Source organism: Heptranchias perlo, chromosome 43 (genome assembly GCF_035084215.1).
Source record: "Heptranchias perlo isolate sHepPer1 chromosome 43, sHepPer1.hap1, whole genome shotgun sequence".
Classification (NCBI taxonomy): Eukaryota; Metazoa; Chordata; class Chondrichthyes; order Hexanchiformes; family Hexanchidae; genus Heptranchias; species Heptranchias perlo.
Window position 1 is genome coordinate 3,674,975 of NC_090367.1, and position 27,991 is coordinate 3,702,965.

Below are 27,991 nucleotides of genomic sequence, written 5' to 3' on the forward strand. Positions count from 1 at the left end.
GGGCGGGGGAGGCGGGGGGGAGGCGGGGGGATTTCTCCACAGGATGAGGAAACACAGGGTCTTCCCTCTGACCGCCTGCAACAGTCCCGTGCTGGCGCTGACCTGGGTGGAAGGTAAGGGATTTTTTGGGTTGGTGCGTCGCGATTACGACACTGTTGTAATGTGGGAAACGCAGCAGCCGATTTGCGCACAGCAAGATCCCACAAACAGCAACGTGATAATGAGCAGATCATCTGTTTTAGTGATGTTGGTTGAGGGATAAATATCGGCCCCAGGACACCGGGGAGAACTCCCCCTGCTCTTCTTCCAATAGCGGCCGTGGGATCTTTTACACCCACCCGAGAGGGGCAGACGGGGCCCTCGGTTTAACGTCTCATCCGAAAGACGGCACCTCCGACAGAGCAGCACTCCCTCAGCACTGACCCTCCGACAGTGCGGCGCTCCCTCAGTACTGACCCTCCGACAGTGCGGCACTCCTTCAGTACTGACCCTCCGACAGTGCGGCGCTCCCTCAGTACTGACCCTCCGACAGTGCGGCGCTCCCTCAGTACGGACCCTCCGACAGTGCGGCGCTCCCTCAGTACCGACCCTCCGACAGTGCGGCACTCCCTCAGTACTGACCCTCCGACAGTGCAGCGCTCCCTCAGTACTGACCCTCCGACAGTGCGGCGCTCCCTCAGTACCGACCCTCCGACAGTGCGGCACTCCCTCAGTACTGACCCTCCGACAGTGCAGCGCTCCCTCAGTACTGACCCTCCGACAGTGCGGCGCTCCCTCAGTACTGACCCTCCGACAGTGTGGCGCTCCCTCAGTACCGACCCTCCGACAGTGCGGCGCTCCCTCAGTACTGACCCTCCGACAGTGCAGCACTCCTTCAGTACTGACCCTCCGACAGTGCGGCGCTCCCTCAGTACTGACCCTCCGACAGTGCGGCGCTCCCTCAGTACGGACCCTCCGACAGTGCGGCGCTCCCTCAGTACCGACCCTCCGACAGTGCGGTGCTCCCTCAGTACTGGCAGTGGGGAGTGTCGGCCTGGGTTACGGAGGGTCAGTACTGAGGGAGCGCCGACAGTGTGGCGCTCCCTCAGTACCGACCCTCCGACAGTGCGGCGCTCCCTCAGTACCGACCCTCCGACAGTGCGGCACTCCCTCAGTACTGACCCTCCGACAGTGCGGCGCTCCCTCAGTACTGACCCTCCGACAGTGTGGCGCTCCCTCAGTACCGACCCTCCGACAGTGCGGCGCTCCCTCAGTACTGACCCTCCGACAGTGCGGCGCTCCCTCGGTACCGGCACTGGGGAGTGTCGGCCTGGGTTACGGGGCTCGAGTCGCTGGAGTGGGGGCTCGAACCCACGACCTTCTGACTCAGAGACGAGAGTGTGCTGCCCACCGAGCCACGGCCGATGTCTAAACAACACGAGTTAGACTGGTTCTAAGTGGCCACGCTTAACGAGACTACAATCTGCTAGCCTATTGGAGCAGATCGAGAGTAGATCACAATCCCAGAAAGTGATCTCCATCCTATGTATCACCTAATCATTCCAGTACCATCCCCTCATTGGATTTAAGCCGATAACTCACTCACAGGGATCCACTATTCCCATCTACGTCTAATTATACAATCATACAGCACAGAAGGAGGCCATTCGACCCATCCTGCCTGTGCTGGCTCTTTGAAAGAGCTATCCCATTAGTCCCACTCCCCCCTGCTCGTTCCCCATTAGCCCTGCAAATTTTTCCTTTTCAATTATTTATCCGATTCCCTTTTGAAAGTTATTATTGAATCTGCTTCAGGCAGTGAATTCCAGATCAGAACAACTCGCTGTGTAAAAAACATTCTCATCTCCCCCTCTGGTTCTTTTGCCAATTATCTTAAATCCGTGTCCTCTGGTTACCGACCCTCCTCCCACTGGAAACAGTCTCTCCTTATTTACTCGATCAAAACCCCCTTCGTGATTTTGAACCCCTCGATTAAATCTCCCCTTAACCTTCTCTGCTCTAAGGAGAACAATCCCAGCTTCTCCAGTCTCTCCGCATAACTGAAGTCCCTCATCCCTGGGACCGTTCTGGTAAATCTCCTCCGCACCCTCTCCAAGGCCCCGACATCCTTCCTAAAGTGTGGTGCCCAGAATTGGACACAATACTCCAGCTGAGGCCTGACCAGTGATTTATAAAAGGTTTATCCTAACTTTGCTTTTGTACTCTATGCCTCTATTAATAAAGCTCAGGATCCCAAATGCTTTATTAACAGCCTGACCAACTTGTACTGTGTGTCTGTGCACCCCCAGGTCTCTCTGTTCCTGCACCCCCTTTAAAATCGTACCCATTTATAGTTCATGTTGCCTCCCCCTCCATCTTCCCTCCAATCTGTGGCTGTAACGCAACTCATCACTGCCTCCTTATCTCTCCCTCGCCCTCCCTCGGAAGGAAACCAACAGACCGGGGCCCTGCCCACGCAGGCGGTACCCGCAGGGGGGCCGGAGGTGGGCGAGGACCGCCCGCAGCCCCGCTGCCGCCCTCTGGCCGCCCTGGGGCGGCTGGCACGGGGCCTGGCGCTGGCGGCCTGCCTGGCGCTGTCCTGGGCGGGCATGAGCCAGCTGGCGAAGCTGGCACTGCGGGACTTTGCGGCTCCGTTCTTCGTCGCCTGGTACTCCACGAACTGGAACCTGCTGCTCTTCCCCGCGTACTGCGCCGGGCACTCGTTGATCTCGAGCGAGAGGAGGTCTCCGCTGAAGCACTTCAGGTAACAAGCCGCATTTATATAGCGCCTTTAGTCCCAAGGCTTCACAGGAGCGATTTTCAGGCAAAATCTGACACCGAGCCACATAAGGAGATATTAGGACAGGTGACCGAAAGCTCGGTCAAAGAGGGAGGTCTTAAAAGGAGGAGAGAGAGAGGCGGAGAGGTTTAGGGAGGGAATTCCAGAGCTTAGGGCCCGGGCAGCTGAAGGCACGGCCGCCAATGGGGGAGCGATGGAAATCGGGGGATGCGCGAGAGGCCAGAATCGGAGGAGCTCAGAGATCTCGGAGGGTTGTAGGGGCTGGAGGAGGTTACAGAGATCGGGAGAGGGGGGGGCGAGGGCCACGGAGGGGTTTGAACAGGAGGATGGAGAATTTTAAAATCCAAACCAGGAGCGCAGGTATTGATGGGCGAACAGGACTTTGGTGCGAGTTTGGGTGCCGGGGGGGGGCGGGCGGCAGAGTCCAAGTTTGTGGAGGGTGGGAGATGGGAGAGCATCGGAACAGTCGAGTCTGGAGGCGACAAAGGCATGGGTGAGGGTTTCGGCAGCAGATGGGCTGAGGCGGGGGGGGGCGGAGGCGGGCAGCGTTACGGAGGTGGAAGCGGGCGGTCCCGGTGATTGAGCGGATATGGGGTCGGAGGCTCAGCTCAGGGACAAGGACAGGGTGAGGCACTGGTCCAGAGAGAGCTCTGAAAGTGGCAGCTCCTGTAAACGGCAGCAGTAAAAACTGGTCCATGTCGCCCCGTGGAAAACAAAAGCGAAATACCGCAGAGGCCGGAAATCGGGAACGAGAGCGGGGAACGCTGGGAGAACACTCGGTTGGGCGGGCAGCATCTGTAGAGAGAGAGAGAGAGGGGGGGAACGGAGTTAATGTTTCAGGGCGAGGACCTTTGGTTGGAGCTGGTGGATGTTATGAGATTTAACAGGTTCACAAGCAAGTGCGGAGTCAGGGGAAAGTTGGGGGTCAGGGCAGGGAAGGAACAAAAAGGCAAAAAGGTCCAGGGGTCAGGACAAAAATCGATGATGGTGCAAAGCAAGAGGGGATATGGGAAGGTGGGAGTGAGGGATATGGGGAGAGGGTGGGGAGTGAGGGATATGGGAAGGTGGGAGTGAGGGATATGGGGAGAGGGTGGGGAGTGAGGGATATGGGAAGGTGGGAGTGAGGGATATGGGGAGAGGGTGGGGAGTGAGGGATATGGGGAGAGAGGGATATGGGGAGAAGGTGGGAGTGAGGGATATGGGGAGAGGGTGGGGAGTGAGGGATATGGGGAGAGAGGGATATGGGGAGAAGGTGGGAGTGAGGGATATGGGGAGAGGGTGGGGAGTGAGGGATATGGGGAGAGAGGGATATGGGGAGAAGGTGGGAGTGAGGGATACGGGGAGAGGGTGGGAGTGAGGGATATGGGAAGGTGGGAGTGAGGGATATGGGGAGAAGGTGGGAGTGAGGGATATGGGGAGAGGGTGGGAGTGAGGGATATGGGGAGAGAGGGATATGGGGAGAAGGTGGGAGTGAGGGATATGGGGAGAGGGTGGGAGTGAGGGATATGGGGAGAGAGGGATATGGGGAGAAGGTGGGAGTGAGGGATATGGGGAGAGGGTGGGAGTGAGGGATATGGGGAGAGTGTGGGAGTGAGGGATATGGGGAGAAGGTGGGGAGTGAGGGATATGGGGAGAGGGTGGGGAGTGAGGGATATGGGGAGAGAGGGATATGGGGAGAAGGTGGGAGTGAGGGATACGGGGAGAGGGTGGGAGTGAGGGATATGGGAAGGTGGGAGTGAGGGATATGGGGAGAGGGTGGGGAGTGAGGGATATGGGGAGAGAGGGATATGGGGAGAAGGTGGGAGTGAGGGATACGGGGAGAGGGTGGGAGTGAGGGATATGGGAAGGTGGGAGTGAGGGATATGGGGAGAAGGTGGGAGTGAGGGATATGGGGAGAGGGTGGGAGTGAGGGATATGGGGAGAGAGGGATATGGGGAGAAGGTGGGAGTGAGGGATATGGGGAGAGGGTGGGAGTGAGGGATATGGGGAGAGAGGGATATGGGGAGAAGGTGGGAGTGAGGGATATGGGGAGAGGGTGGGGAGTGAGGGATATGGGGAGAGGGTGGGGAGTGAGGGATATGGGGAGAGAGGGATATGGGGAGAAGGTGGGAGTGAGGGATATGGGGAGAGGGTGGGGAGTGAGGGATATGGGGAGAGAGGGATATGGGGAGAAGGTGGGAGTGAGGGATATGGGGAGAGGGTGGGGAGTGAGGGATATGGGGAGAGAGGGATATGGGGAGAAGGTGGGAGTGAGGGATACGGGGAGAGGGTGGGAGTGAGGGATATGGGAAGGTGGGAGTGAGGGATATGGGGAGAAGGTGGGAGTGAGGGATATGGGGAGAGGGTGGGAGTGAGGGATATGGGGAGAGAGGGATATGGGGAGAAGGTGGGAGTGAGGGATATGGGGAGAGGGTGGGAGTGAGGGATATGGGGAGAAGGTGGGGAGTGAGGGATATGGGGAGAGGGTGGGGAGTGAGGGATATGGGGAGAGAGGGATATGGGGAGAAGGTGGGAGTGAGGGATACGGGGAGAGGGTGGGAGTGAGGGATATGGGAAGGTGGGAGTGAGGGATATGGGGAGAGGGTGGGGAGTGAGGGATATGGGGAGAGAGGGATATGGGGAGAAGGTGGGAGTGAGGGATACGGGGAGAGGGTGGGAGTGAGGAATATGGGAAGGTGGGAGTGAGGGATATGGGGAGAAGGTGGGAGTGGGGATATGGGAAGGTGGGAGTGAGGGATATGGGGAGAGGGTGGGGAGTGAGGGATATGGGGAGAAGGTGGGAGTGAGGGATATGGGAAGGTGGGAGTGAGGGATACGGGGAGAGGGTGGGAGTGAGGGATATGGGAAGGTGGGAGTGAGGGATACGGGGAGAGGGTGGGAGTGAGGGATATGGGAAGGTGGGAGTGAGGGATATGGGGAGAGGGTGGGAGTGAGGGATATGGGAAGGTGGGTGTGAGGGATATGGGGAGAAGGTGGGAGTGAGGGATACGGGGAGAGGGTGGGAGTGAGGGATATGGGAAGGTGGGAGTGAGGGATACGGGGAGAGGGTGGGAGTGAGGGATATGGGAGGTGGGAGTGAGGGATATGGGGAGAGGGTGGGGAGTGAGGGATATGGGGAGAGGGTGGGAGTGAGGGATATGGGGAGAGAGGGATATGGGGAGAAGGTGGGAGTGAGGGATATGGGGAGAGGGTGGGGAGTGAGGGATATGGGGAGAGAGGGATATGGGGAGAAGGTGGGAGTGAGGGATATGGGGAGAGGGTGGGGAGTGAGGGATATGGGGAGAGAGGGATATGGGGAGAAGGTGGGAGTGAGGGATATGGGGAGAGGGTGGGAGTGAGGGATATGGGGAGAGAGGGATATGGGGAGAAGGTGGGAGTGAGGGATATGGGGAGAGGGTGGGAGTGAGGGATATGGGGAGAGAGGGATATGGGGAGAAGGTGGGAGTGAGGGATAGGGGGAGAGGGTGGGAGTGAGGGATATGGGGAGAGTGTGGGAGTGAGGGATATGGGGAGAAGGTGGGGAGTGAGGGATATGGGGAGAGGGTGGGGAGTGAGGGATATGGGGAGAGAGGGATATGGGGAGAAGGTGGGAGTGAGGGATACGGGGAGAGGGTGGGAGTGAGGGATATGGGAAGGTGGGAGTGAGGGATATGGGGAGAGGGTGGGGAGTGAGGGATATGGGGAGAGAGGGATATGGGGAGAAGGTGGGAGTGAGGGATACGGGGAGAGGGTGGGAGTGAGGGATATGGGAAGGTGGGAGTGAGGGATATGGGGAGAAGGTGGGAGTGAGGGATATGGGGAGAGGGTGGGAGTGAGGGATATGGGGAGAGAGGGATATGGGGAGAAGGTTGGAGTGAGGGATATGGGGAGAGGGTGGGAGTGAGGGATATGGGGAGAGAGGGATATGGGGAGAAGGTGGGAGTGAGGGATATGGGGAGAGGGTGGGGAGTGAGGGATATGGGGAGAGGGTGGGGAGTGAGGGATATGGGGAGAGAGGGATATGGGGAGAAGGTGGGAGTGAGGGACATGGGGAGAGGGTGGGGAGTGAGGGATATGGGGAGAGAGGGATATGGGGAGAAGGTGGGAGTGAGGGATATGGGGAGAGGGTGGGGACTGAGGGATATGGGGAGAGAGGGATATGGGGAGAAGGTGGGAGTGAGGGATACGGGGAGAGGGTGGGAGTGAGGGATATGGGAAGGTGGGAGTGAGGGATATGGGGAGAAGGTGGGAGTGAGGGATATGGGGAGAGGGTGGGAGTGAGGGATATGGGGAGAGTGTGGGAGTGAGGATATGGGGAGAAGGTGGGGAGTGAGGGATATGGGGAGAGGGTGGGGAGTGAGGGATATGGGGAGAGAGGGATATGGGGAGAAGGTGGGAGTGAGGGATACGGGGAGAGGGTGGGAGTGAGGGATATGGGAAGGTGGGAGTGAGGGATATGGGGAGAGGGTGGGGAGTGAGGGATATGGGAGAGAGGGATATGGGGAGAAGGTGGGAGTGAGGGATACGGGGAGAGGGTGGGAGTGAGGGATATGGGAAGGTGGGAGTGAGGGATATGGGGAGAAGGTGGGAGTGAGGGATATGGGGAGAGGGTGGGAGTGAGGGATATGGGGAGAGAGGGATGTGGGGAGAAGGTGGGAGTGAGGGATATGGGGAGAGGGTGGGGGTGAGGGATATGGGGAGAGAGGGATATGGGGACAAGGTGGGAGTGAGGGATATGGGGAGAGGGTGGGAGTGAGGGAATGGGAGAAGGTGGGAGTGAGGGATATGGGAAGGTGGGAGTGAGGGATATGGGGAGAGGTGGGAGTGGGGGATATGGGAAGGTGGGAGTGAGGGATATGGGAGAAGGTGGAAGTGGGGGATATGGGAAGGTGGGAGTGAGGGATATGGGGAGAGGGTGGGGAGTGAGGGATATGGGGAGAAGGTGGGAGTGAGGGATATGGGGAAGGTGGGAGTGAGGGATACGGGAGAGGGTGGGAGTGAGGGATATGGGAAGGTGGAGTGAGGGATCCGGGGAGAGGGTGGGAGTGAGGGATATGGAAGGTGGGAGTGAGGGATATGGGAGAGGGTGGGCGTGAGGGATATGGGAAGGTGGGAGTGAGGGATATGGGGAGAAGGTGGGAGTGAGGGATACGGGGAGAGGGTGGGAGTGAGGGATATGGTAAGGTGAGAGTGAGGGATACGGGGAGAGGGTGGGAGTGAGGGATATGGGAAGGTGGGAGTGAGGGATATGGGGAGAGGGTGGGAGTGAGGGATATGGGAAGGTGGGAGTGAGGGATATGGGGAGAGGGTGGGGAGTGAGGGATACGGGGAGAGGGTGGGGAGTGAGGGATACGGGGAGGAGGTGGGGAGTGAGGGATACGGGGAGAGGGTGGGAGTGAGGGATACGGGGAGAGGGTGGGAGTGAGGGATATGGGGAGAGGGTGGGAGTGAGGGATATGGGGAGAGGGTGGGGAGTGAGGGATACGGGGAGAAGGTGGGAGCGAGGGATACGGGGAGAAGGTGGGAGTGAGGGATACGGGGAGAAGGTGGGGAGCGAGGGATACGGGAGAAGGTGGGGAGTGAGGGATACGGGGAGAAGGTGGGAGTGAGGGATACGGGGAGAAGATGGGAGTGAGGGATACGGGGAGAAGGTGGGGAGTGAGGGATACGGGAGAAGGTGGGGAGTGAGGGATACGGGGAGAGTGTGGGAGTGAGGGATATGGGGAGAAGGTGGGAGTGAGGGATATGGGGACAAGGTGGGAGTGAGGGATACGGGGAGAAGGTGGGAGTGAGGGATATGGGAGAAGGTGGGTGTGAGGGATACGGGGAGAGGGTGGGGAGTGAGGGATACGGGGAGAAGGTGGGAGTGGGGATACGGGGAGAAGGTGGGAGTGAGGGATACGGGGAGAGGGTGGGAGTGAGGGATACGGGGAGAAGGTGGGGAGTGAGGGATACGGGGAGAAGGTGGGGAGTGAGGGATACGGGGAGAGGGTGGGGAGTGAGGGATACGGGGAGGAGGTGGGGAGTGAGGGATACGGGGAGAGGGTGGGGGAGTGAGGGATAAGGGGAGAGGGTGGGGAGTGAGGGATACGGGGAGAGGGTGGGGGAGTGAGGGATATGGGGAGAGGGTGGGGAGTGAGGGATACGGGGAGAAGGTGGGAGTGAGGGATACGGGGAGAAGGTGGGGAGTGAGGGATACGGGGAGAAGGTGGGAGTGGGGGATACGGGGAGAAGGTGGGGAGTGAGGGATACGGGGAGAGGGTGGGAGTGAGGGATATGGGGAGAGTGTGGGAGTGAGTGATATGGGGAGAAGGTGGGAGTGAGGGATATGGGGAGAAGGTGGGAGTGAGGGATACGGGGAGAAGGTGGGAGTGAGGGATACGGGGAGAAGGTGGGGAGTGAGGGATACGGGGAGAAGGTGGGAGTGGGGATACGGGGAGAAGGTGGGGAGTGAGGGATACGGGGAGAAGGTGGGAGTGGGGGATACGGGGAGAGGGTGGGGAGTGAGGGATACGGGGAGAAGGTGGGGAGTGAGGGATACGGGGAGAAGGTGGGAGTGGGGGATATGGGGTGGAGGTGGGAGTGAGGGAGAAGTTGGGGAGGTGTGAGTGAGGGATATGGGGAGAAGGTGGGGAGGTGGGAGTGAGGGATATGGGGAGAAGGTGGGAGTGAGGGATATGGGGAGAAGGTGGGGAGGTGGGAGTGAGGGATACGGGGAGAGGGTGGGGAGTGAGTGATATGGGAGAGTGTGGGGAGTGAGGGATATGGGGAGAGGGTGGGGAGTGAGGGATATGGGGAGAGTGTGGGGAGTGAGGGATATGGGGAGAAGGTGGGAGTGAGGGATACGGGGAGAGGGTGGGAGTGAGGGATACGGGGAGAGGGTGGGGAGTGAGGGTTATGGGGAGAGTGTGGGGAGTGAGGGATATGGGGAGAGGGTGGGGAGTGAGGGATATGGGGAGAGTGTGGGGAGTGAGGGATATGGGGAGAAGGTGGGAGTGAGGGATACGGGGAGAGGGTGGGAGTGAGGGATACGGGGAGAAGGTGGGGAGTGAGGGATACGGGGAGAAGGTGGGGAGTGAGGGATACGGGGAGAGGGTGGGGAGTGAGGGATACGGGGAGGAGGTGGGGAGTGAGGGATACGGGGAGAGGGTGGGGGAGTGAGGGATAAGGGGAGAGGGTGGGGAGTGAGGGATACGGGGAGAGGGTGGGGGAGTGAGGGATATGGGGAGAGGGTGGGGAGTGAGGGATACGGGGAGAAGGTGGGAGTGAGGGATACGGGGAGAAGGTGGGGAGTGAGGGATACGGGGAGAAGGTGGGAGTGGGGGATACGGGGAGAAGGTGGGGAGTGAGGGATACGGGGAGAGGGTGGGAGTGAGGGATATGGGGAGAGTGTGGGAGTGAGTGATATGGGGAGAAGGTGGGAGTGAGGGATATGGGGAGAAGGTGGGAGTGAGGGATACGGGGAGAAGGTGGGAGTGAGGGATACGGGGAGAAGGTGGGGAGTGAGGGATACGGGGAGAAGGTGGGAGTGGGGGATACGGGGAGAAGGTGGGGAGTGAGGGATACGGGGAGAAGGTGGGAGTGGGGGATACGGGGAGAGGGTGGGGAGTGAGGGATACGGGGAGAAGGTGGGGAGTGAGGGATACGGGGAGAAGGTGGGAGTGGGGGATATGGGGTGGAGGTGGGAGTGAGGGAGAAGTTGGGGAGGTGTGAGTGAGGGATATGGGGAGAAGGTGGGGAGGTGGGAGTGAGGGATATGGGGAGAAGGTGGGAGTGAGGGATATGGGGAGAAGGTGGGGAGGTGGGAGTGAGGGATACGGGGAGAGGGTGGGGAGTGAGTGATATGGGGAGAGTGTGGGGAGTGAGGGATATGGGGAGAGGGTGGGGAGTGAGGGATATGGGGAGAGTGTGGGGAGTGAGGGATATGGGGAGAAGGTGGGAGTGAGGGATACGGGGAGAGGGTGGGAGTGAGGGATACGGGGAGAGGGTGGGGAGTGAGGGTTATGGGGAGAGTGTGGGGAGTGAGGGATATGGGGAGAGGGTGGGGAGTGAGGGATATGGGGAGAGTGTGGGGAGTGAGGGATATGGGGAGAAGGTGGGAGTGAGGGATACGGGGAGAGGGTGGGAGTGAGGGATACGGGGAGAGGGTGGGGAGTGAGGGATATGGGGAGAGTGTGGGGAGTGAGGGATATGGGGGAGAGGGTGGGGAGTGAGGGATACGGGGAGAGGGTGGGGAGTGAGTGATACGGGGAGAGGGTGGGAGTGGGGGATACGGGGAGAGGGTGGGAGTGAGGGATATGGGGAGAGGGTGGGGAGTGAGGGATACGGGGAGGAGGTGGGGAGTGAGGGATACGGGGAGAAGGTGGGGAGTGAGGGATACGGGGAGAGGGTGGGGGAGTGAGGGATATGGGGAGAGGGGTGGGGAGTGAGGGATATGGGGAGAGGGTGGGAGTGGGGGATACGGGGAGAGGGTGGGAGTGGGGGATACGGGGAGAAGGTGGGGAGTGAGGGATACGGGGAGAAGGTGGGAGTGGGGGATACGGGGAGAGGGTGGGAGTGAGGGATACGGGGAGAGTGTGGGAGTGAGGGATATGGGGAGAAGGTGGGAGTGAGGGATATGGGGAGAAGGTGGGAGTGAGGGATACAGGGAGAAGGTGGGAGTGAGGGATACGGGGAGAAGGTGGGGAGTGAGGGATACAGGGAGAAGGTGGGAGTGGGGGATACGGGGAGAAGGTGGGGAGTGAGGGATACGGGGAGAGGGTGGGAGTGAGGGATATGGGGAGAGTGTGGGAGTGAGGGATATGGGGAGAAGGTGGGAGTGAGGGATATGGGGAGAAGGTGGGAGTGAGGGATACGGGGAGAAGGTGGGAGTGAGGGATACGGGGAGAAGGTGGGGAGTGAGGGATATGGGGAGAAGGTGGGAGTGGGGGATACGGGGAGAAGGTGGGGAGTGAGGGATACGGGGAGAAGGTGGGAGTGGGGGATACGGGGAGAGGGTGGGGAGTGGGGGATATGGGGTGGAGGTGGGAGTGAGGGATACGGGGAGAGGGTGGGGAGTGGGGGATACGGGGAGAAGGTGGGGAGTGAGGGATACGGGGAGAAGGTGGGGAGTGAGGGATACGGGGAGAAGGTGGGAGTGGGGGATACGGGGAGAGGGTGGGGAGTGAGGGATACGGGGAGAAGGTGGGGAGTGAGGGATACGGGGAGAAGGTGGGAGTGGGGGATATGGGGTGGAGGTGGGAGTGAGGGAGAAGTTGGGGAGGTGGGAAGTGAGGGATATGGGGAGAAGGTGGGGAGGTGGGAGTGAGGGATATGGGGAGAAGGTGGGAGTGAGGGATCCGGGAGAAGGTGGGAGTGAGGGATACGGGGAGAAGGTGGGAGTGAGGGATACGGGGAGAAGGTGGGGAGTGAGGGATATGGGGAGGAAGTGGTAGTGAGGGATATGGGGTGGAGGTGGGAGTGAGGGAGAAGTTGGGGAGGTGGGAGTGAGGGATATGGGGTGAAGGCGGGGAGGTGGGAGTGAGGGACATGGGGAGAAGGCGGGAGGGTGGGAGTGAGGGATATAGGGAGAGGGCGGGGGGATGGGAGTGAGGGATATGGGGAGAGGGTGGGAGTGAGGGATATGGGGAGAGGGTGGGAGTGGGGGATATGGGGAGAGGGTGGGAGTGGGGGATATGGGGAGAAGGTGGGGAGTGAGGGATATGGGGAGAGAGGGATATGGGGAGAAGGTGGGAGTGAGGGATATGGGGAGAGAGGGATATGGGGAGAAGGTGGGAGTGAGGGATATGGGGAGAGGGGGGAGAGTGTGGGAGTGGGGGATATGGGGAGAAGGTGGGGAGTGAGGGATATGGGGAGAAGGTGGGGAGTGAGGGATATGGGGAGAGGGTGGGAGTGAGGGATATGGGGAGAGTGTGGGGAGTGGGGGATATGGGGAGAGGGTGGGGAGTGGGGGATATGGGGAGAGGGTGGGAGTGAGGGATATGGGGAGGAGTGTGGGAGTGAGGGATATGGGGAGAAGGTGGGAGTGAGGGATATGGGGAGAAGGTGGGAGTGAGGGATACGGGGAGAAGGTGGGGAGTGAGGGATATGGGGAGAAGGTGGGAGGTGAGGGATACGGGGAGAGGGTGGGGGAGTGAGGGATATGGGGAGAAGGCGGGAGTCGGGGATACGGGGAGAAGGTGGGCAGTGAGGGATACGGGGAGAGGGTGGGAGTGAGGGATATGGGGAGAAGGTGGGGAGTGAGGGATACGGGGAGAGGGTGGGAGTGAGGGATATGGGGAGAGTGTGGGAGTGAGGGATACGGGGAGAAGGTGGGAGTGAGGGATACGGGGAGAGGGTGGGAGTGGGGGATACGGAGAGAGGGTGGGAGTGAGGGATATGGGGAGAAGGTGGGAGTGAGGGATATGGGGAGAAGGTGGGAGTGAGGGATACGGGGAGAGGGTGGGGTGTGAGGATACGGGGAGAAGGTGGGAGTGGGGGATACGGGGAGAAGGTGGGCAGTGAGGGATACGGCGAGAGGGTGGGAGTGAGGGATATGGGGAGAAGGTGGGGAGTGAGGGATACGGGGAGAGGGTGGGAGTGAGGGATATGGGGAGAGTGTGGGAGTGAGGGATACGGGGAGAAGGTGGGAGTGAGGGATACGGGGAGAGGGTGGGAGTGGAGGATACGGAGAGAGGGTGGGAGTGAGGGATATGGGGAGAGGGTGGGGAGTGAGGGATACGGGGAGGAGGTGGGGAGTGAGGGATACGGGGAGAAGGTGGGGAGTGAGGGATACGGGGAGAAGGTGGGGAGTGAGGGATACGGGGAGAGGGGTGGGGGAGTGAGGGATATGGGGAGAGGGTGGGGAGTGAGGGATACGGGGAGAGGGTGGGAGTGGGGGTTACGGGGAGAAGGTGGGGAGTGGGGGATACGGGGAGAAGGTGGGGAGTGAGGGATACGGGGAGAGGGTGGGAGTGAGGGATATGGGGAGAGTGTGGGGAGTGAGGGATATGGGGAGGAAGGTGGGAGTGAGGGGATATGGGGAGAAGGTGGGAGTGAGGGATACGGGGAGAAGGTGGGAGTGAGGGATACGGGGAGAAGGTGGGGAGTGAGGGATACGGGGAGAAGGTGGGAGTGGGGGATACGGGGAGAAGGTGGGGAGTGAGGGATACGGGGAGAGGGTGGGAGTGAGGGATTTGGGGAGAGTGTGGGAGTGAGGGATATGGGGAGAAGGTGGGAGTGAGGGATATGGGGAGAAGGAGGGAGTGAGTGATACGGGGAGAAGGTGGGAGTGAGGGATACGGGGAGAAGGTGGGGAGTGAGGGATACGGGGAGAAGGTGGGAGTGGGGGATACGGGGAGAAGGTGGGGAGTGAGGGATACGGGGAGAAGGTGGGAGTGGGGGATACGGGGAGAGGGTGGGGAGTGGGGGATATGGGGTGGAGGTGGGAGTGAGGGATACGGGGAGAGGGTGGGGAGTGGGGGATACGGGGAGAAGGTGGGGAGTGAGGGATACGGGGAGAAGGTGGGGAGTGAGGGATACGGGGAGAAGGTGGGAGTGAGGGATACGGGGAGAAGGTGGGAGTGGGGGATATGGGGTGGAGGTGGGAGTGAGGGAGAAGTTGGGGAGGTGGGAGTAAGGGATATGGGGAGAAGGTGGGGAGGTGGGAGTGAGGGATATGGGGAGAAGGTGGGAGTGAGGGATATGGGGAGAAGGTGGGGAGGTGGGAGTGAGGAATACGGGGAGAGGGTGGGGAGTGAGGGATATGGGGAGAGTGTGGGGAGTGAGGGATATGGGGAGAAGGTGGGTGTGAGGGATACGGGGAGAGGGTGGGAGTGAGGGATACGGGGAGAGGGTGGGGAGTGAGGGATATGGGGAGAGTGTGGGGAGTGAGGGATATGGGGAGAGGGTGGGGAGTGAGGGATACGGGGAGAGGGTGGGGAGTGAGGGATACGGGGAGAGGGTGGGAGTGGGGGATACGGGGAGAGGGTGGGAGTGAGGGATATGGGGAGAGGGTGGGGAGTGAGGGATACGGGGAGGAGGTGGGGAGTGAGGGATACGGGGAGAAGGTGGGGAGTGAGGGATACGGGGAGAGGGTGGGGGAGTGAGGGATATGGGGAGAGGGTGGGGAGTGAGGGATACGGGGAGAGGGTGGGAGTGGGGGATACGGGGAGAAGGTGGGGAGTGAGGGATACGGGGAGAAGGTGGGAGTGGGGGATACGGGGAGAAGGTGGGGAGTGAGGGATATGGGGAGAGTGTGGGAGTGAGGGATACGGGGAGAGGGTGGGAGTGAGGGATATGGGGAGAGTGTGGGAGTGAGGGATATGGGGAGAAGGTGGGAGTGAGGGATACGGGGAGAAGGTGGGAGTGAGGGATACGGGGAGAGGGTCAGAGTGAGGGATATGGGGAGAGTGTGGGAGTGAGGGATACGGGGAGAATGTGGGAGTGAGGGATACGGGGAGAAGGTGGGAGTGAGGGATACGGGGAGAAGGTGGGAGTGTGGGATACGGGGAGAAGGTGGGGAGTGAGGGATACAGGGAGAAGTTGGGAGTGGGGGATACGGGGAGAAGGTGGGGAGTGAGGGATACGGGGAGAGGGTGGGAGTGAGGGATATGGGGAGAGTGTGGGAGTGAGGGATATGGGGAGAAGGTGGGAGTGAGGGATATGGGGAGAAGGTGGGAGTGAGGGATACGGGGAGAAGGTGGGAGTGAGGGATACGGGGAGAAGGTGGGGAGTGAGGGATACGGGGAGAAGGTGGGAGTGGGGGATACGGGGAGAAGGTGGGGAGTGAGGGATACGGGGAGAGGGTGGGGAGTGGGGGATATGGGGTGGAGGTGGGAGTGAGGGATACGAGGAGAGGGTGGGGAGTGGGGGATCCGGGGAGAAGGTGGGGAGTGACGGATACGGGGAGAAGGTGGGGAGTGAGGGATACGGGGAGAAGGTGGGAGTGGGGGATACGGGGAGAGGGTGGGGAGTGAGGGATACGGGGAGAAGGTGGGGAGTGAGGGATACGGGGAGAAGGTGGGAGTGGAGGATATGGGGTGGAGGTGGGAGTGAGGGAGAAGTTGGGGAGGTGGGAGTGAGGGATATGGGGAGAAGGTGGGGAGGTGGGAGTGAGGGATATGGGGAGAAGGTGGGAGTGAGGGATACGGGGAGAAGGTGGGGAGTGGGGGATACGGGGAGAGGGTGGGGAGTGAGGGATATGGGGAGAAGGTGGGAGTGAGGGATACGGGGAGAAGGTGGGAGTGAGGGATACGGGGAGAAGGTGGGGAGTGAGGGATATGGGGAGGAAGTGGTAGTGAGGGATATGGGGTGGAGGTGGGAGTGAGGGAAAAGTTGGGGAGGTGGGAGTGAGGGATATGGGGAGAAGGCGGGGAGGTGGGAGTGAGGGACATGGGGAGAAGGCGGGAGGGTGGGAGTGAGGGATATAGGGAGAGGGCGGGGGGATGGGAGTGAGGGATATGGGGAGAGGGTGGGAGTTAGGGATATGGGGAGAGGGTGGGAGTGGGGGATATGGGGAGAGGGTGGGAGTGGGGGATATGGGGAGAAGGTGGGGAGTGAGGGATATGGGGAGAAGGTGGGGAGTGAGGGATATGGGGAGAAGGTGGGGAGTGAGGGATATGGGGAGAAGGTGGGGAGTGAGGGATATGGGGAGAAGGTGGGGAGTGAGGGATATGGGGAGAGGGGGAGAGTGTGGGAGTGGGGGATATGGGGAGAAGGTGGGGAGTGAGGGATATGGGGAGAAGGTGGGGAGTGAGGGATATGGGGAGAGGGTGGGAGTGGGGGATATGGGGAGAGTGTGGGGAGGTGGGAGTGAGGGATATGGGGAGAGGGTGGGAGTGGGGGATATGGGGAGAAGGTGGGGACTGAGGGATATGGGGAGAAGGTGGGGAGTGGGGGATATGGGGAGAAGGTGGGGACTGAGGGATATGGGGAGAAGGTGGGGAGTGAGGGATATGGGGAGAGTGTGGGGAGTGGGGGATATGGGGAGAGTGTGGGGAGTGGGGGATATGGGGAGAGGGTGGGAGTGAGGGATATGGGGAGAAGGTGGGAGTGAGGGATATGGGGAGAGGGTGGGGAGTGGGGGATATGGGGAGAGGGTGGGGAGTGGGGGATATGGGGAGAGGGTGGGAGTGGGGGATGTGGGGAGAGTGTGGGGAGTGGGGGATATGGGGAGAGGGTGGGAGTGGGGGATATGGGGAGAGGGTGGGGAGTGGGGGATATGGGGAGAGGGTGGGGAGTGGGGGATGTGGGGAGAGGGTGGGGAGTGGGGGATATGGGGAGAGGGTGGGGAGTGGGGGATATGGGGAGAGGGTGGGGAGTGGGGGATATGGGGAGAGTGTGGGGAGTGGGGGATATGGGGAGAGGGTGGGGAGTGGGGGATATGGGGAGAGTGTGGGGAGTGAGGGATGTGGGGAGAGTGTGGGGAGTGGGGGATATGGGTAGAGGGTGGGAGTGGGGGATATGGGGAGAGGGTGGGAGTGGGGGATATGGGGAGAGGGTGGGGAGTGGGGGACATGGGGAGAGGGTGGGGAGTGGGGGATATGGGGAGAGGGTGGGGAGTGGGGGATATGGGGAGAGGGTGGGGAGTGGGGGATATGGGGAGAGGGTGGGGAGTGGGGGATATGGGGAGAGTGTGGGGAGTGGGGGATATGGGGAGAGGGTGGGGAGTGGGGGATATGGGGAGAGGGTGGGGAGTGAGGGATATGGGGAGAGGGTGGGGAGTGGGGGATATGGGGAGAGTGTGGGGAGTGGGGGATATGGGGAGAGGGTGGGGAGTGGGGGATATGGGGAGAGTGTGGGGAGGTGCGGATTGAGATGAGTCTCACTGCAGCACGGTGAGAGGGAGCCTACTTCAGACCAGTCTGCCTGTGGCGGGGCCCACAACAAACCCCTGATCAGGTCGAACACTAATCGCGTTCTGCAAAATCCTCTTAGAGAAATCTCACTAAATCTGCAAATCGCATTAATGGCGCCTGACCGTGGAAACCCAGATCGGACTGGACGGGGAGCGCGGAGTCTCATTACGGAGCGCACTCAGCACCACAATGTACAAACACCTCAGCCTCTCCGTGACTGGGGGGCAGAGTCCCTCCGTCCCTCCCTCCGTCCCTCCCTCCGTCCCTCCGTCCCTCCCTCCGTCCGTCCCTCCCTCCGTCCCTCCCTCCGTCCATCTGCATCCAAACCCGGATTTGACCTTACGAATTGGAGCTGCCAGTCCGGAGCTGTGGTGTGACGGGAGTTCAGGGCGGGGGGAAAGAGATACTTGTAAATAAAAATTAATTCTCGGGATGCGGGCGCCGCTGGCAAGGCCGGCATTTATTGCCCGTTGCTTGTTGCCCGGTGGTCGGTGGCTTGCGGCGCCACTATCAGAGGGCAGTTAAGAGTCAACTGTGTTTTGGTGTGGCGACGGGAGTCAGGTACAGGCCCAGACTGGGTAAGGACAGCAAGTCTCCTTCCCTAAAGGGACATCAGTGGGTTAAAACGACTTTCCCATCACTTTTACGGACACCAGGTTTTTATCCCCACGTTTTTTTTTAGAAACCGAATTCAAATTCTCCCAGGCTGGGATTTGAACTGTCGTTCATCTTGTCCAGTAACGTAACCACCACACCAGCGTGACGGTGCCTCTTTTTTTTTTTGCTTTTCTTTCTCTTGCCCGCAGTGAATGCAGCCGTTTCCTGAGCGAGGATGGTTTCTCCCTCAGGGCCCTCCTGATGAGGACGGCCCCTTTCTGCGTCCTCTGGATCCTGACAAGCTACCTGTACCTGATGGCGTTGGGGAACATCAGCGCCGCCGATGCCTCTGCTCTCTTCTGTTGCAACAAAGCTTTCGTCTTCCTGCTCTCCTGGATCGTTCTGAAGGACAGGTTTATGGGAGTCCGGGTAAAGGCCCACTTGCTTGGCGGCAGCCGATTTGCGCACAGCGAGCTCCCTCCAATAATTAGATGACGCCTAGATAATCTGGGGTTTGTTCAAGGATAAATATTGGGCCCCAGGAGGAGATCTCCCCCTCTGCCCGTCTTCGAATAGCGGCCGTGGGATCTTTAACATCCACCCGAGAGGGGGCAGACGGGGCCCTCGGTTTAACGTCTCGTCCGAAAGACGGCACCTCCGACAGTGCGGCGCTCCCTCAGTACCGGCACTGGGGAGCGTCGGCCCGGATTAGAGGCGAGAGAGAGAGACCCACTGAGACACTCAGTCGTTGAAACATAATCCAGCTCAGTCCCACGGCGAACTTAAGGGGGGCTGTGCCCAATGACTTAGCGCCGATGAGGGCGCACAGACCAGGATGGTCCCAGGCTCAATGCCAGGCCTGTGCTGGGCGCTCTGGTCTCGGCTGGGTGACCAGCGGAGGCTGTGACAATTTCGCTGCGGGCCATGTGGTGAAGGTGCCCCCCGCGACAGCGAGGGGGAGAGAATTCATTGATCCAGAGACGATGAAGGAGTGGGCAACTTTTGTCCGAGTCAGGATATATATATATATATATATATATATAGATATAAATATACGCACCGGATTAAGATAATCGGCAAAAGCAACAGAGGGGGGAGATGAACATAAGAACATAAGAAATAGGAGCAGGAGTAGGCCAATCGGCCCCTCGAGCCTGCTCCGCCATTCAATAAGATCATGGCTGATCTGATCCTAACCTCAAATCTAAATTCATGTCCAATTTCCTGCCCGCTCCCCTAATTCCCTTTACTTCTAGGAAACTGTCGATTTCTGTTTTAAATTTACTTAATGATGTAGCTTCCACAGCTTCCTGGGGCAGCAAATTCCACAGACCTACCACCCTCTGAGTGAAGAAGTTTCTCCTCATCTCAGTTTTTGAAAGAGCAGCCCCTTATTCTAAGATTATGCCCCCTTGTTCTAGTTTCACCCATCCTTGGGAACATCCTTACCGCATCCACCCGATCAAGCCCCTTCACAATCTTATATGTTTCAATAAGATCGCCTCTCATTCTTCTGAACTCCAATGAGTAGAGTCCCAATCTACTCAACCTCTCCTCATATGTCCGCCCCCTCATCCCCGGGATTAACCGAGTGAACCTTCTTTGTACTGCCTCGAGAGCAAGTATGTCTTTTCTTAAGTATGGAGACCAAAACTGTATGCAGTATTCCAGGTGCAGTCTCACCAATACCTTATATAACTGCAGCAATACCTCCCTGTTTTTATATTCTATCCCCCGAGCAATAAAAGCCAACATTCCGTTGGCCTTCTTGATCACCTGCTGCACCTGCATACTAACTTTTTGATTTTCTTGCACTAGGACCCCCAGATCCCTTTGTACTGCAGTACTTTCCAGTTTCTCGCCATTAAGATAATAACTTGCTCTCTGATTTTTCCTGCCAAAGTGCATAACCTCACATTTTCCAATATTGTATTGCATCTGCCAAATCTCCGCCCACTCACCCAGCCTGTCTATATCCCCTTGTAGGTTTTTTATGTCCTCCTCACTCTCTACTTTCCCTCCCATCTTTGTATCATCTGCAAACTTTGATATGTTACACTCGGTCCCCTCCTCCAAATCGTTAATATAGATTGTAAAGAGTTGGGGACCCAGCACCGACCCCTGCGGAACACCACTGGCTACTGGTTGCCAGTCCGAGAATGAACCATTTATCCCAACTCTCTGCTTCCTGTTCGATAACCAATCCTCCACCCATGCCAGAATATTACCCCCAATCCAGTCATTCTTTATCTTGAGCAATAATCTTTTATGTGGCACCTTGTCGAATGCCTTCTGGAAGGGGAATTTGTTTTACGCAGCGAGTTGTGATGATCTGGAACGCACTGCCTGAAAGGGCGGTGGAGGCAGATGGAGGAGACCAGAACTAGCGGCCATAAGATAGTCACGGATAAATCCAATCGGGAATTCAGGAGAAACTTCTTTACCCAGAGAGTGGTGAGAATGTGGAACTCACTCCCACAAGGAGGGGTTGAGGTGAATAACAGAGATCCATTTAAGGAGAATGATAAACACATGAGGGAGAAGGGAATAGAAGGATATGCAGATAGGGTGAGATAAAGTAGGGAGGGAGGAGGCCCGTGTGGAGCATAGACCAGTTGGGCCGAATGGCCTGTCCCTTATTGTAAATCTATTTCGATTCAATAGTTACTTGCAAAAGTGAATCGGATGTACATTTTGAGAAGGAGAAATGTGCAGGGGAAAGAGCAGGGGGGGGGGGAAAGCGGGACCAATTGGAGAGCTTTTTCAAAGAGCCGGCAGAGGCCCGATGGGCCGAATGGCCATCGGTTCCACGCAGGCGGACTGGTCGGCTGCTCTCCCCGCCCTGCCCTGCCCTGGCCGTCGTGGCTTCGTCTGGGAGGTGAAAATGACCCTCTTGTTGCTCTGGTCTGCGCAGATCGTGGCAGCGATTCTTTCCATCACCGGGATCGTGATGATGGCGTACGCGGACGGGTTCCGCGGCGATTCCATCGTCGGCGTGGCGCTGGTCGTGGGATCCGCCTCCACCTCCGCCCTTTACAAGGTAAGGCCCCCCCCCCCCAGGACTGGCTTGCATCTCCATGACACCTTTCACCACCTCAGGACGTCCCGAAGAGCTTGACGGCCAATTAAGTACTTTTTTTTCTGACGTGCGGTCACCGGTGTAATGTCGGAATCGCGGCAGCCAAATGTGCGCACAGCAAGATCCCACAGACAGCAATGAGATAATGGTCTGTCTTTTCTTAGTGATGTTGGTTGAGGGATAAATATCGAGCATTCCCCCCTGCTCTTCGTCCAATAGCGGCCGTGGGATCTTTTCTCTGAGAGAGGGGGCAGACGGGGGCCCTCGGTTTAACGTCTCGTCCGAAAGACGGCGCCTCCGACAGTGCAGCACTCCCTCAGTACCGGCACCGGGAGTGTCGGCCTGGATTATGGGGCTCGAGTCTCTGGAGCGGGGGCTCGAACCCACGACCTTCTGACTTGGAGGCGAGAGTGCCACCCACAGCTGAGGAGGTTTAGTGGGGGGGGCGGGGGAAGAGCGAGAATTGGCCTCAGTGCCCCTGGATCAAGTAAACCGGGGCTCCTGATGGGTGTGCAGTGAGCCCTGCTTGGCAGTGTGCAGACTCGGACAGGTAAGGCCGTAATGGTTACTCGTATGGGAAGACCATTGTGTAAACTGGGCTGGCACTCCTTCAGGTATAGAAGATTAAGGGGTGATCTAATCGAGGGGTTTAAGATGATTAAAGGATTTGATCGGGTCGATAGAGAGAAACTATTTCCTCTGGTGGGGGGAGTCCAGAACAAGGGGGGCAGAACCTTAAAATTAGAGCCAGGCCGTTCAGGGGTGATGTCAGGAAGCACTTCTTCACACAAAGGAGGGGAAATCTGGAACTCTTCCCCCCCCCAAAAAGCTAGGGGACTACTGGAGCATTTCAAGACTGAGATCAGTAGATTTTTGGTGGGTTAGGGGCATCGAGCGATATCGAGCAGAGGCGGGTAAACGGAGTTGAGGTGCAGGTCGGCCATCATTTGATAGAATGGCGGAGCAGGCCCGAGGGGCCGAATGGCCTGCTCCTGGTGCTAAGAGTAGCCAATGGGGACGAGGTACCGGAGGGCTCGGAGGGTGTCAATGGGACGGTATCCCAGCGAGGAGTCAACGAGGGGGACGGGAGGTGAAGGGCAAACGTAGTTAGTCTTGAGTTAACGCACCGTCTCTCTCTCTCTCTCTCTCTCTCTTTTCCCCCCCTCCCCAAAACAGGTCCTGTTCAAGCTCCTGCTGGGCAGCGCCAGGTTCGGAGAGGCCGCGTTCTTCCTCACCGCGCTGGGCGCCTTCAACCTCGTCTTCCTCGCCTGGGTCTCCGTCGTCCTCTACGTCACCAGGGTGGAGCACTGGACCTCGGCCCCTGAGGTGCCCTGGGATCAACTCTGCGGACTCTCCGCTCTCCTTCTCGGTACGTGCTCAGCGTCGCCTCACCCCTTTCGAGGCCTGGCCTCCCTCCCTCCTCCTCCTCCTCCTCCTCCTCCTCCTCCCTCCGCTGTTCACACCTCCCCCCTCCCACCCCCACCCTTCCCGTCGATCCATCAGCCGCCCACCTGAGATGCAAGAAGCCCAATCGATGCCCGTTTCCCTGACGCTGGGCCCGTCCGGTACGGTGGGACCCGACTGACGGCACGGACCCCTCCCCTCCCCCGGCTCTCGGGGCGGTAGGTGGAATGAGTCTAGGGGGTCGTCACATTCTGGCGGGCCCCGAGTCCGCAGCACCGACCGGCCCCCCGAATTCAGCACCAATTCGACAAATTATTCAGGGGCCACTCGATGGCTGGTGTGGGGGCAATGCACTATTGGAGTACTGACCTGGGAGTGTTTGACGGGACAGTGTAGAGGGAGCTTTACTCTGTATCTAACCCTGTACCTGCCCTGGGAGTGTTTGATGGGACAGTGTAGAGGGAGCTTTACTCTGTATCTAACCCTGCACCTGCCCTGGGAGTGTTTGATGGGACAGTGTAGAGGGAGCTTTACTCTGTATCTAACCCTGTACCTGCCCTGGGAGTGTTTGACGGGACAGTGTAGAGGGAGCTTTACTCTGTATCTAACCCTGTACCTGCCCTGGGAGTGTTTGACGGGACAGTGTAGAGGGAGCTTTACTCTGTATCTAACCCTGCACCTGCCCTGGGAGTGTTTGATGGGACAGTGTAGAGGGAGCTTTACTCTGTATCTAACCCTGTACCTGCCCTGGGAGTGTTTGATGGGACAGTGCAGAGGGAGCTTTACTCTGTATCTAACCCGTGCTGTACCTGCCCTGGGAGTGTTTGACGGGACAGTGTAGAGGGAGCTTTACTCTGTATCTAACCCTGTACCTGCCCCAGGAGTGTTTGACGGGGCAGTGTAGAGGGAGCTTTACTCTGTATCTAACCCGTGCTTTTTTCTCTTTCAGTATTTAACATCCTGATCAACTGTGGTGTTGCTGTGACCACCCCCACCCTGGTGTCACTGGGTGTATTCCTGAGTATACCTGTGAATGTCGGTAAGTGTACCCACAGTCTCTCTCAGAGTGCGACACATGAGTTCTCTGATATCATCAGGAGCCGCAGTCGGGGCTACGACTGGCCCCAGTGACCCCTGGGTTAGGGAGAGGGGAGAATCAGCCAGGGTTCCTGCTCCTGATCACTGAGAGACGCCAGTCAGTGTACAGATATCTCCCTGAGAGAGAGAGGACTGAGAGACACCAGTCAGTGTACAGATATCTCCCTGAGAGAGAGGGGACTGAGAGACACCAGTCAGTGTACAGATATCTCCCTGAGGGAGAGGGGACTGAGAGACACCAGTCAGTGTACAGATATCACACTGAGAGAGAGGGGACTGAGAGACCCCAGTCAGTGTACAGATATCTCCCTGAGAGAGAGGGGACTGAGAGACACCAGTCAGTGTACAGATATCACACTGAGAGAGAGGGGACTGAGAGACCCCAGTCAGTGTACAGATATCTCCCTGAGAGAGAGGACTGAGAGACACCAGTCAGTGTACAGATATCTCCCTGAGGGAGAGGGACTGAGAGACACCAGTCAGTGTACAGATATCTCCCTGAGGGAGAGAGACTGAGAGACCCCAGTCAGTGTACAGATATCTCCCTGAGAGAGAGGGACTGAGAGACCCCAGTCAGTGTACAGATATCTCCCTGAGGGAGAGAGACTGAGAGACCCCAGTCAGTGTACAGATATCTCCCTGAGAGAGAGGGACTGAGAGACACCAGTCAGTGTACAGATATCTCCCTGAGAGAGAGGGGACTGAGAGACACCAGTCAGTGTACAGATATCACACTGAGAGAGAGGGGACTGAGAGACCCCAGTCAGTGTACAGATATCTCCCTGAGGGAGAGAGGACTGAGAGACACCAGTCAGTGTACAGATATCTCCCTGAGAGAGAGGGACTGAGAGACCCCAGTCAGTGTACAGATATCACCCTGAGAGAGAGGGACTGAGAGACACCAGTCAGTGTACAGATATCTCCCTGAGAGAGAGGGGACTGAGAGACCCCAGTCAGTGTACAGATATCTCCCTGAGAGAGAGAGGGACTGAGAGACACCAGTCAGTGTACAGATATCACACTGAGAGAGAGGACTGAGAGACCCCAGTCAGTGTACAGATATCTCCCTGAGAGAGAGGGACTGAGAGACCCCAGTCAGTGTACAGATATCTCTCACTAATCTTTAGTATGATGGCCCCTTTCTCCGTTCAATAGGAGACCCCTAGCTCACACTTGCTCACACTGCCATTCTCTGGGCCAAGTGCTAACTTGGTTAGACCACACTTCTGGTACTGTGCACAGTTCCGGTCTCCATATTACAAAAAGGATATAGAGGCGCTGGAGAAGAAGCAAAAAAGATTTACAGGGCTGATACCAGAACTGAGAGGCTATAACTTATCAGGAGAGATTGAACAGGCTGGGGCTCTTTTCTCTAGAAAAGAGAAGGCTGAGGGGTGACCAGATCGAGGTCTTTAAAATTATGAAGGGGTTTCGATAGGGTAGACGGAGAGAAGATGTCTCCACTTGTGGGGGAGACCAGAACTAGGGGGCCATAAATATAAGATAGTCACTAATAAATCCAATCGGGAATTCAGGAGAAACTTCTTTCCCCAGAGAGTGGTGAGAATGTGGAACTCGCTCCCACAAGGAATAGTTGAGACGAATAGAATAGATACATTTAAGGGGAAGTTCGATAAACACATGAGGGAGAAAGGAATAGAAGGATATGTTGATAGGGTGAGATGAAGTCGGGAGGGAGGAGGCTCGTGTGGAGCATAAACACCAGAGTGTCTATTGATACCACTGTATCAGCCAATGAGTTGGAGACGGGGCGAGATTTACGGCAGGACTCACAGCGAAGAGTCTATTTTACAGCAAACAAAGTCTATTTACTCAGCAAACAGAGTCTATTAAAACAGCACACTGCAGCAAGCAGTCTACAGAGTCTGTTTAAAAAGAGTTTCTACTAACTAAAGGAATCAGAAACTACAGCATCTTCTCCCGATAAAGGCAAGATTATTTCTCCAGCAAGATGCAGTGAGCGGATGGTACCTACATCATACAAATTATGTGCGTAAAATCAATCTGTTGCTCACTGCAGTGCGGTCTCCAGGCGTGGCTGACGGGGGAATTACCCAATCATCTCCATTCTGGCCGGGAATAGCGGTATCACTATATGCAGCCCGTAAAAACCGGACGTGGACCAGCTGGGCCGAATGGCCTGGCTCTGTAGCTGTAAAGTCCGGTGTAACTCTCCAACTTTCATTCACCGCCTCCGTCTCTCCTTTTTCTGCGCAGCCGCTGACGTTTACCGCGGGGCGCCACTGGTACTCGGAGACGTGAGGCTGTACGCCCTGCTCATCCTCGGCCTCGCCTTCCTGCTGCTGCTGCTGCCGGAGGAGTGGGACTCGGTCGGCCTGGGGCTGCTGGCCAAACTCGGGAGGGAGACGGAGGAGAAGGAGGAGGAGGAGAAGGAGGAGGAAAGCGCCGAGGGCCGGCCGCAGGCGAGGGGCAGAACTAGAGGGGCCGAAGTGGGCTCCTCGCTTCCCTGTCTGAGGCGCTCGGAGACAAGGGATCTCCCCGCAGCGTAAGGTCCCACGAGGGGCGCCAGGCTTGGCGGAACTCGTGCCCCAAACTTGGCATTTCATTAACAGAACTTTTCGGTGTAGAATAACTTTTTACTGTAAATCTTTGAGTATGAAACCCCCTCCCGACGTGAGAAATTTAGAAAGAATTAAAAGGGGTTAAATTACAAGGACATAGACTGGGTTTGTATTCCCGCGAGTGTCGAAGATTAAGGGGTCATCTAATTGAGGGGTTTAAAATGATTAGATAGGTTAGATAGAGAGAAACTATTTCCTCTGGGTGGGGGGAGTCCAGAACAAGGGGGGCAGAACCTTAAAATTAGAGCCAGGCCGTTCAGGGGTGATGTCAGGAAGCACTTCTTCACACAAAGGGGAGTGGAAATCTGGAAAACTCTCCCCCCCCCAAAAAGCTGTGGACACTGGGGGTCAATTGGAGCTTTCAAGACTGAGATCGATAGATCTTTGCTGGGTAAGGGTATCGAGGGATACCGGGCGGAGAGATGGAGTTAAGATACAGATCAGCCATGATCTAATTGAATGGTGGAACAGGCTCGAGGGGCTGAATGGCCTCCTCCTGTTCCTAATTGCAGTATTTTAGGTACATTTTAGTATCTGTGTGTAACACACAGCTTGCACTTTTGGCACTAAACGTAATTTACACTCAAAAATTCACAGGAATTATATTATTTTCCATGTATGTCCTTCCTGGCTGGTTTGGCAGCTCAAGAAATAACCCTAGAATCTTCACAATACCGTGTCCAAAGGCAGCTCATCCAACATGCCAGGACTGAATGGACTACCGTGTCCCAGAATAAAACATGAATGGGGTTCGTTAACTGAGGGCGGGGTTCGTTAACTGAGGGCGGGGTTCGTTAACTGAGGGCGGGGTTCGTTAACTGAGGGCGGGTGTATAAATTGAGTGGGGTTTGCAAACGGTGAGTGGGTTTGTATTGTAATTCCAGTTATATTGTAAAATGACTATACAATCTCAGATAAAAGGAACAACCAAGGTAAACAGAGATAAATAATCTCCACTGGGAGGTAAATGCAGACAAGAGGCAGTGATCTTGAGAGCTACAAGGCAGGAGACGAGAAAGAATGTTGTCCGGACAGTTATGAAGAACGATTTGCCGCAATTGGTGGAGTTGCTGAATTCAAAATGGAGCTGGGTAATCAAAGAAAGAGTAGAAGAGGGTCTGAGGGGAAAGGTAGGGAATGGGACTGTGTAAAACCAGCCCCCAAAACAGGGGCTTAAATTCAGAGCGAGCGAGAAGGACTGAACATTCTCCTCTCGGCTAAAATTTCTCCTTCGAATATTACCCTCTGCCCCGAGACTCGAGGGGAAATGCTGAAGCTCAAGGCAAATGTACAGTATGAAGAGAATTACAGGCGGGATTACTCATACAGACACAGGACTGTACATGTGGAATTTATCATTTTTAATTAAATAAAAGATTTATTACAGCCGAGGCTCTGGGTGTTATATCGGGTGGGTGCCGATGGTGGCTTTACACTTATTGGTTAAAAGATACATTAACTATAGGTAGCGTAAGTGGCAAGATCCTAAGACTAATGTACTCATCTCATTCGACTTAATCTCCTCCCACAGCCTCCCCGATCACAGACTCTCCCCACCCATTTAATCTCCCCCCACAGCCCGTGTACACTCTCCCCTATCACGGACTCTCCCCAC

At 57.6% G+C, this 27,991-nt stretch overlaps 1 protein-coding gene across 1 annotated transcript; it reads left to right on the top strand.

The window, feature by feature from the left end:
* Positions 1–43: 43 nt before the first annotated feature.
* On the top strand, positions 44–26,304 carry LOC137306336 (solute carrier family 35 member F3-like). The gene is made up of 7 exons (XM_067975484.1): positions 44–113; positions 2,428–2,743; positions 18,402–18,621; positions 21,107–21,232; positions 22,448–22,640; positions 23,625–23,714; positions 26,012–26,304. The coding sequence occupies exons 1-7, from the start codon at positions 44–46 to the stop codon at positions 26,302–26,304; spliced, it is 1,308 nt and encodes a 435-aa protein (XP_067831585.1).
* Positions 26,305–27,991: the final 1,687 nt, after the last annotated feature.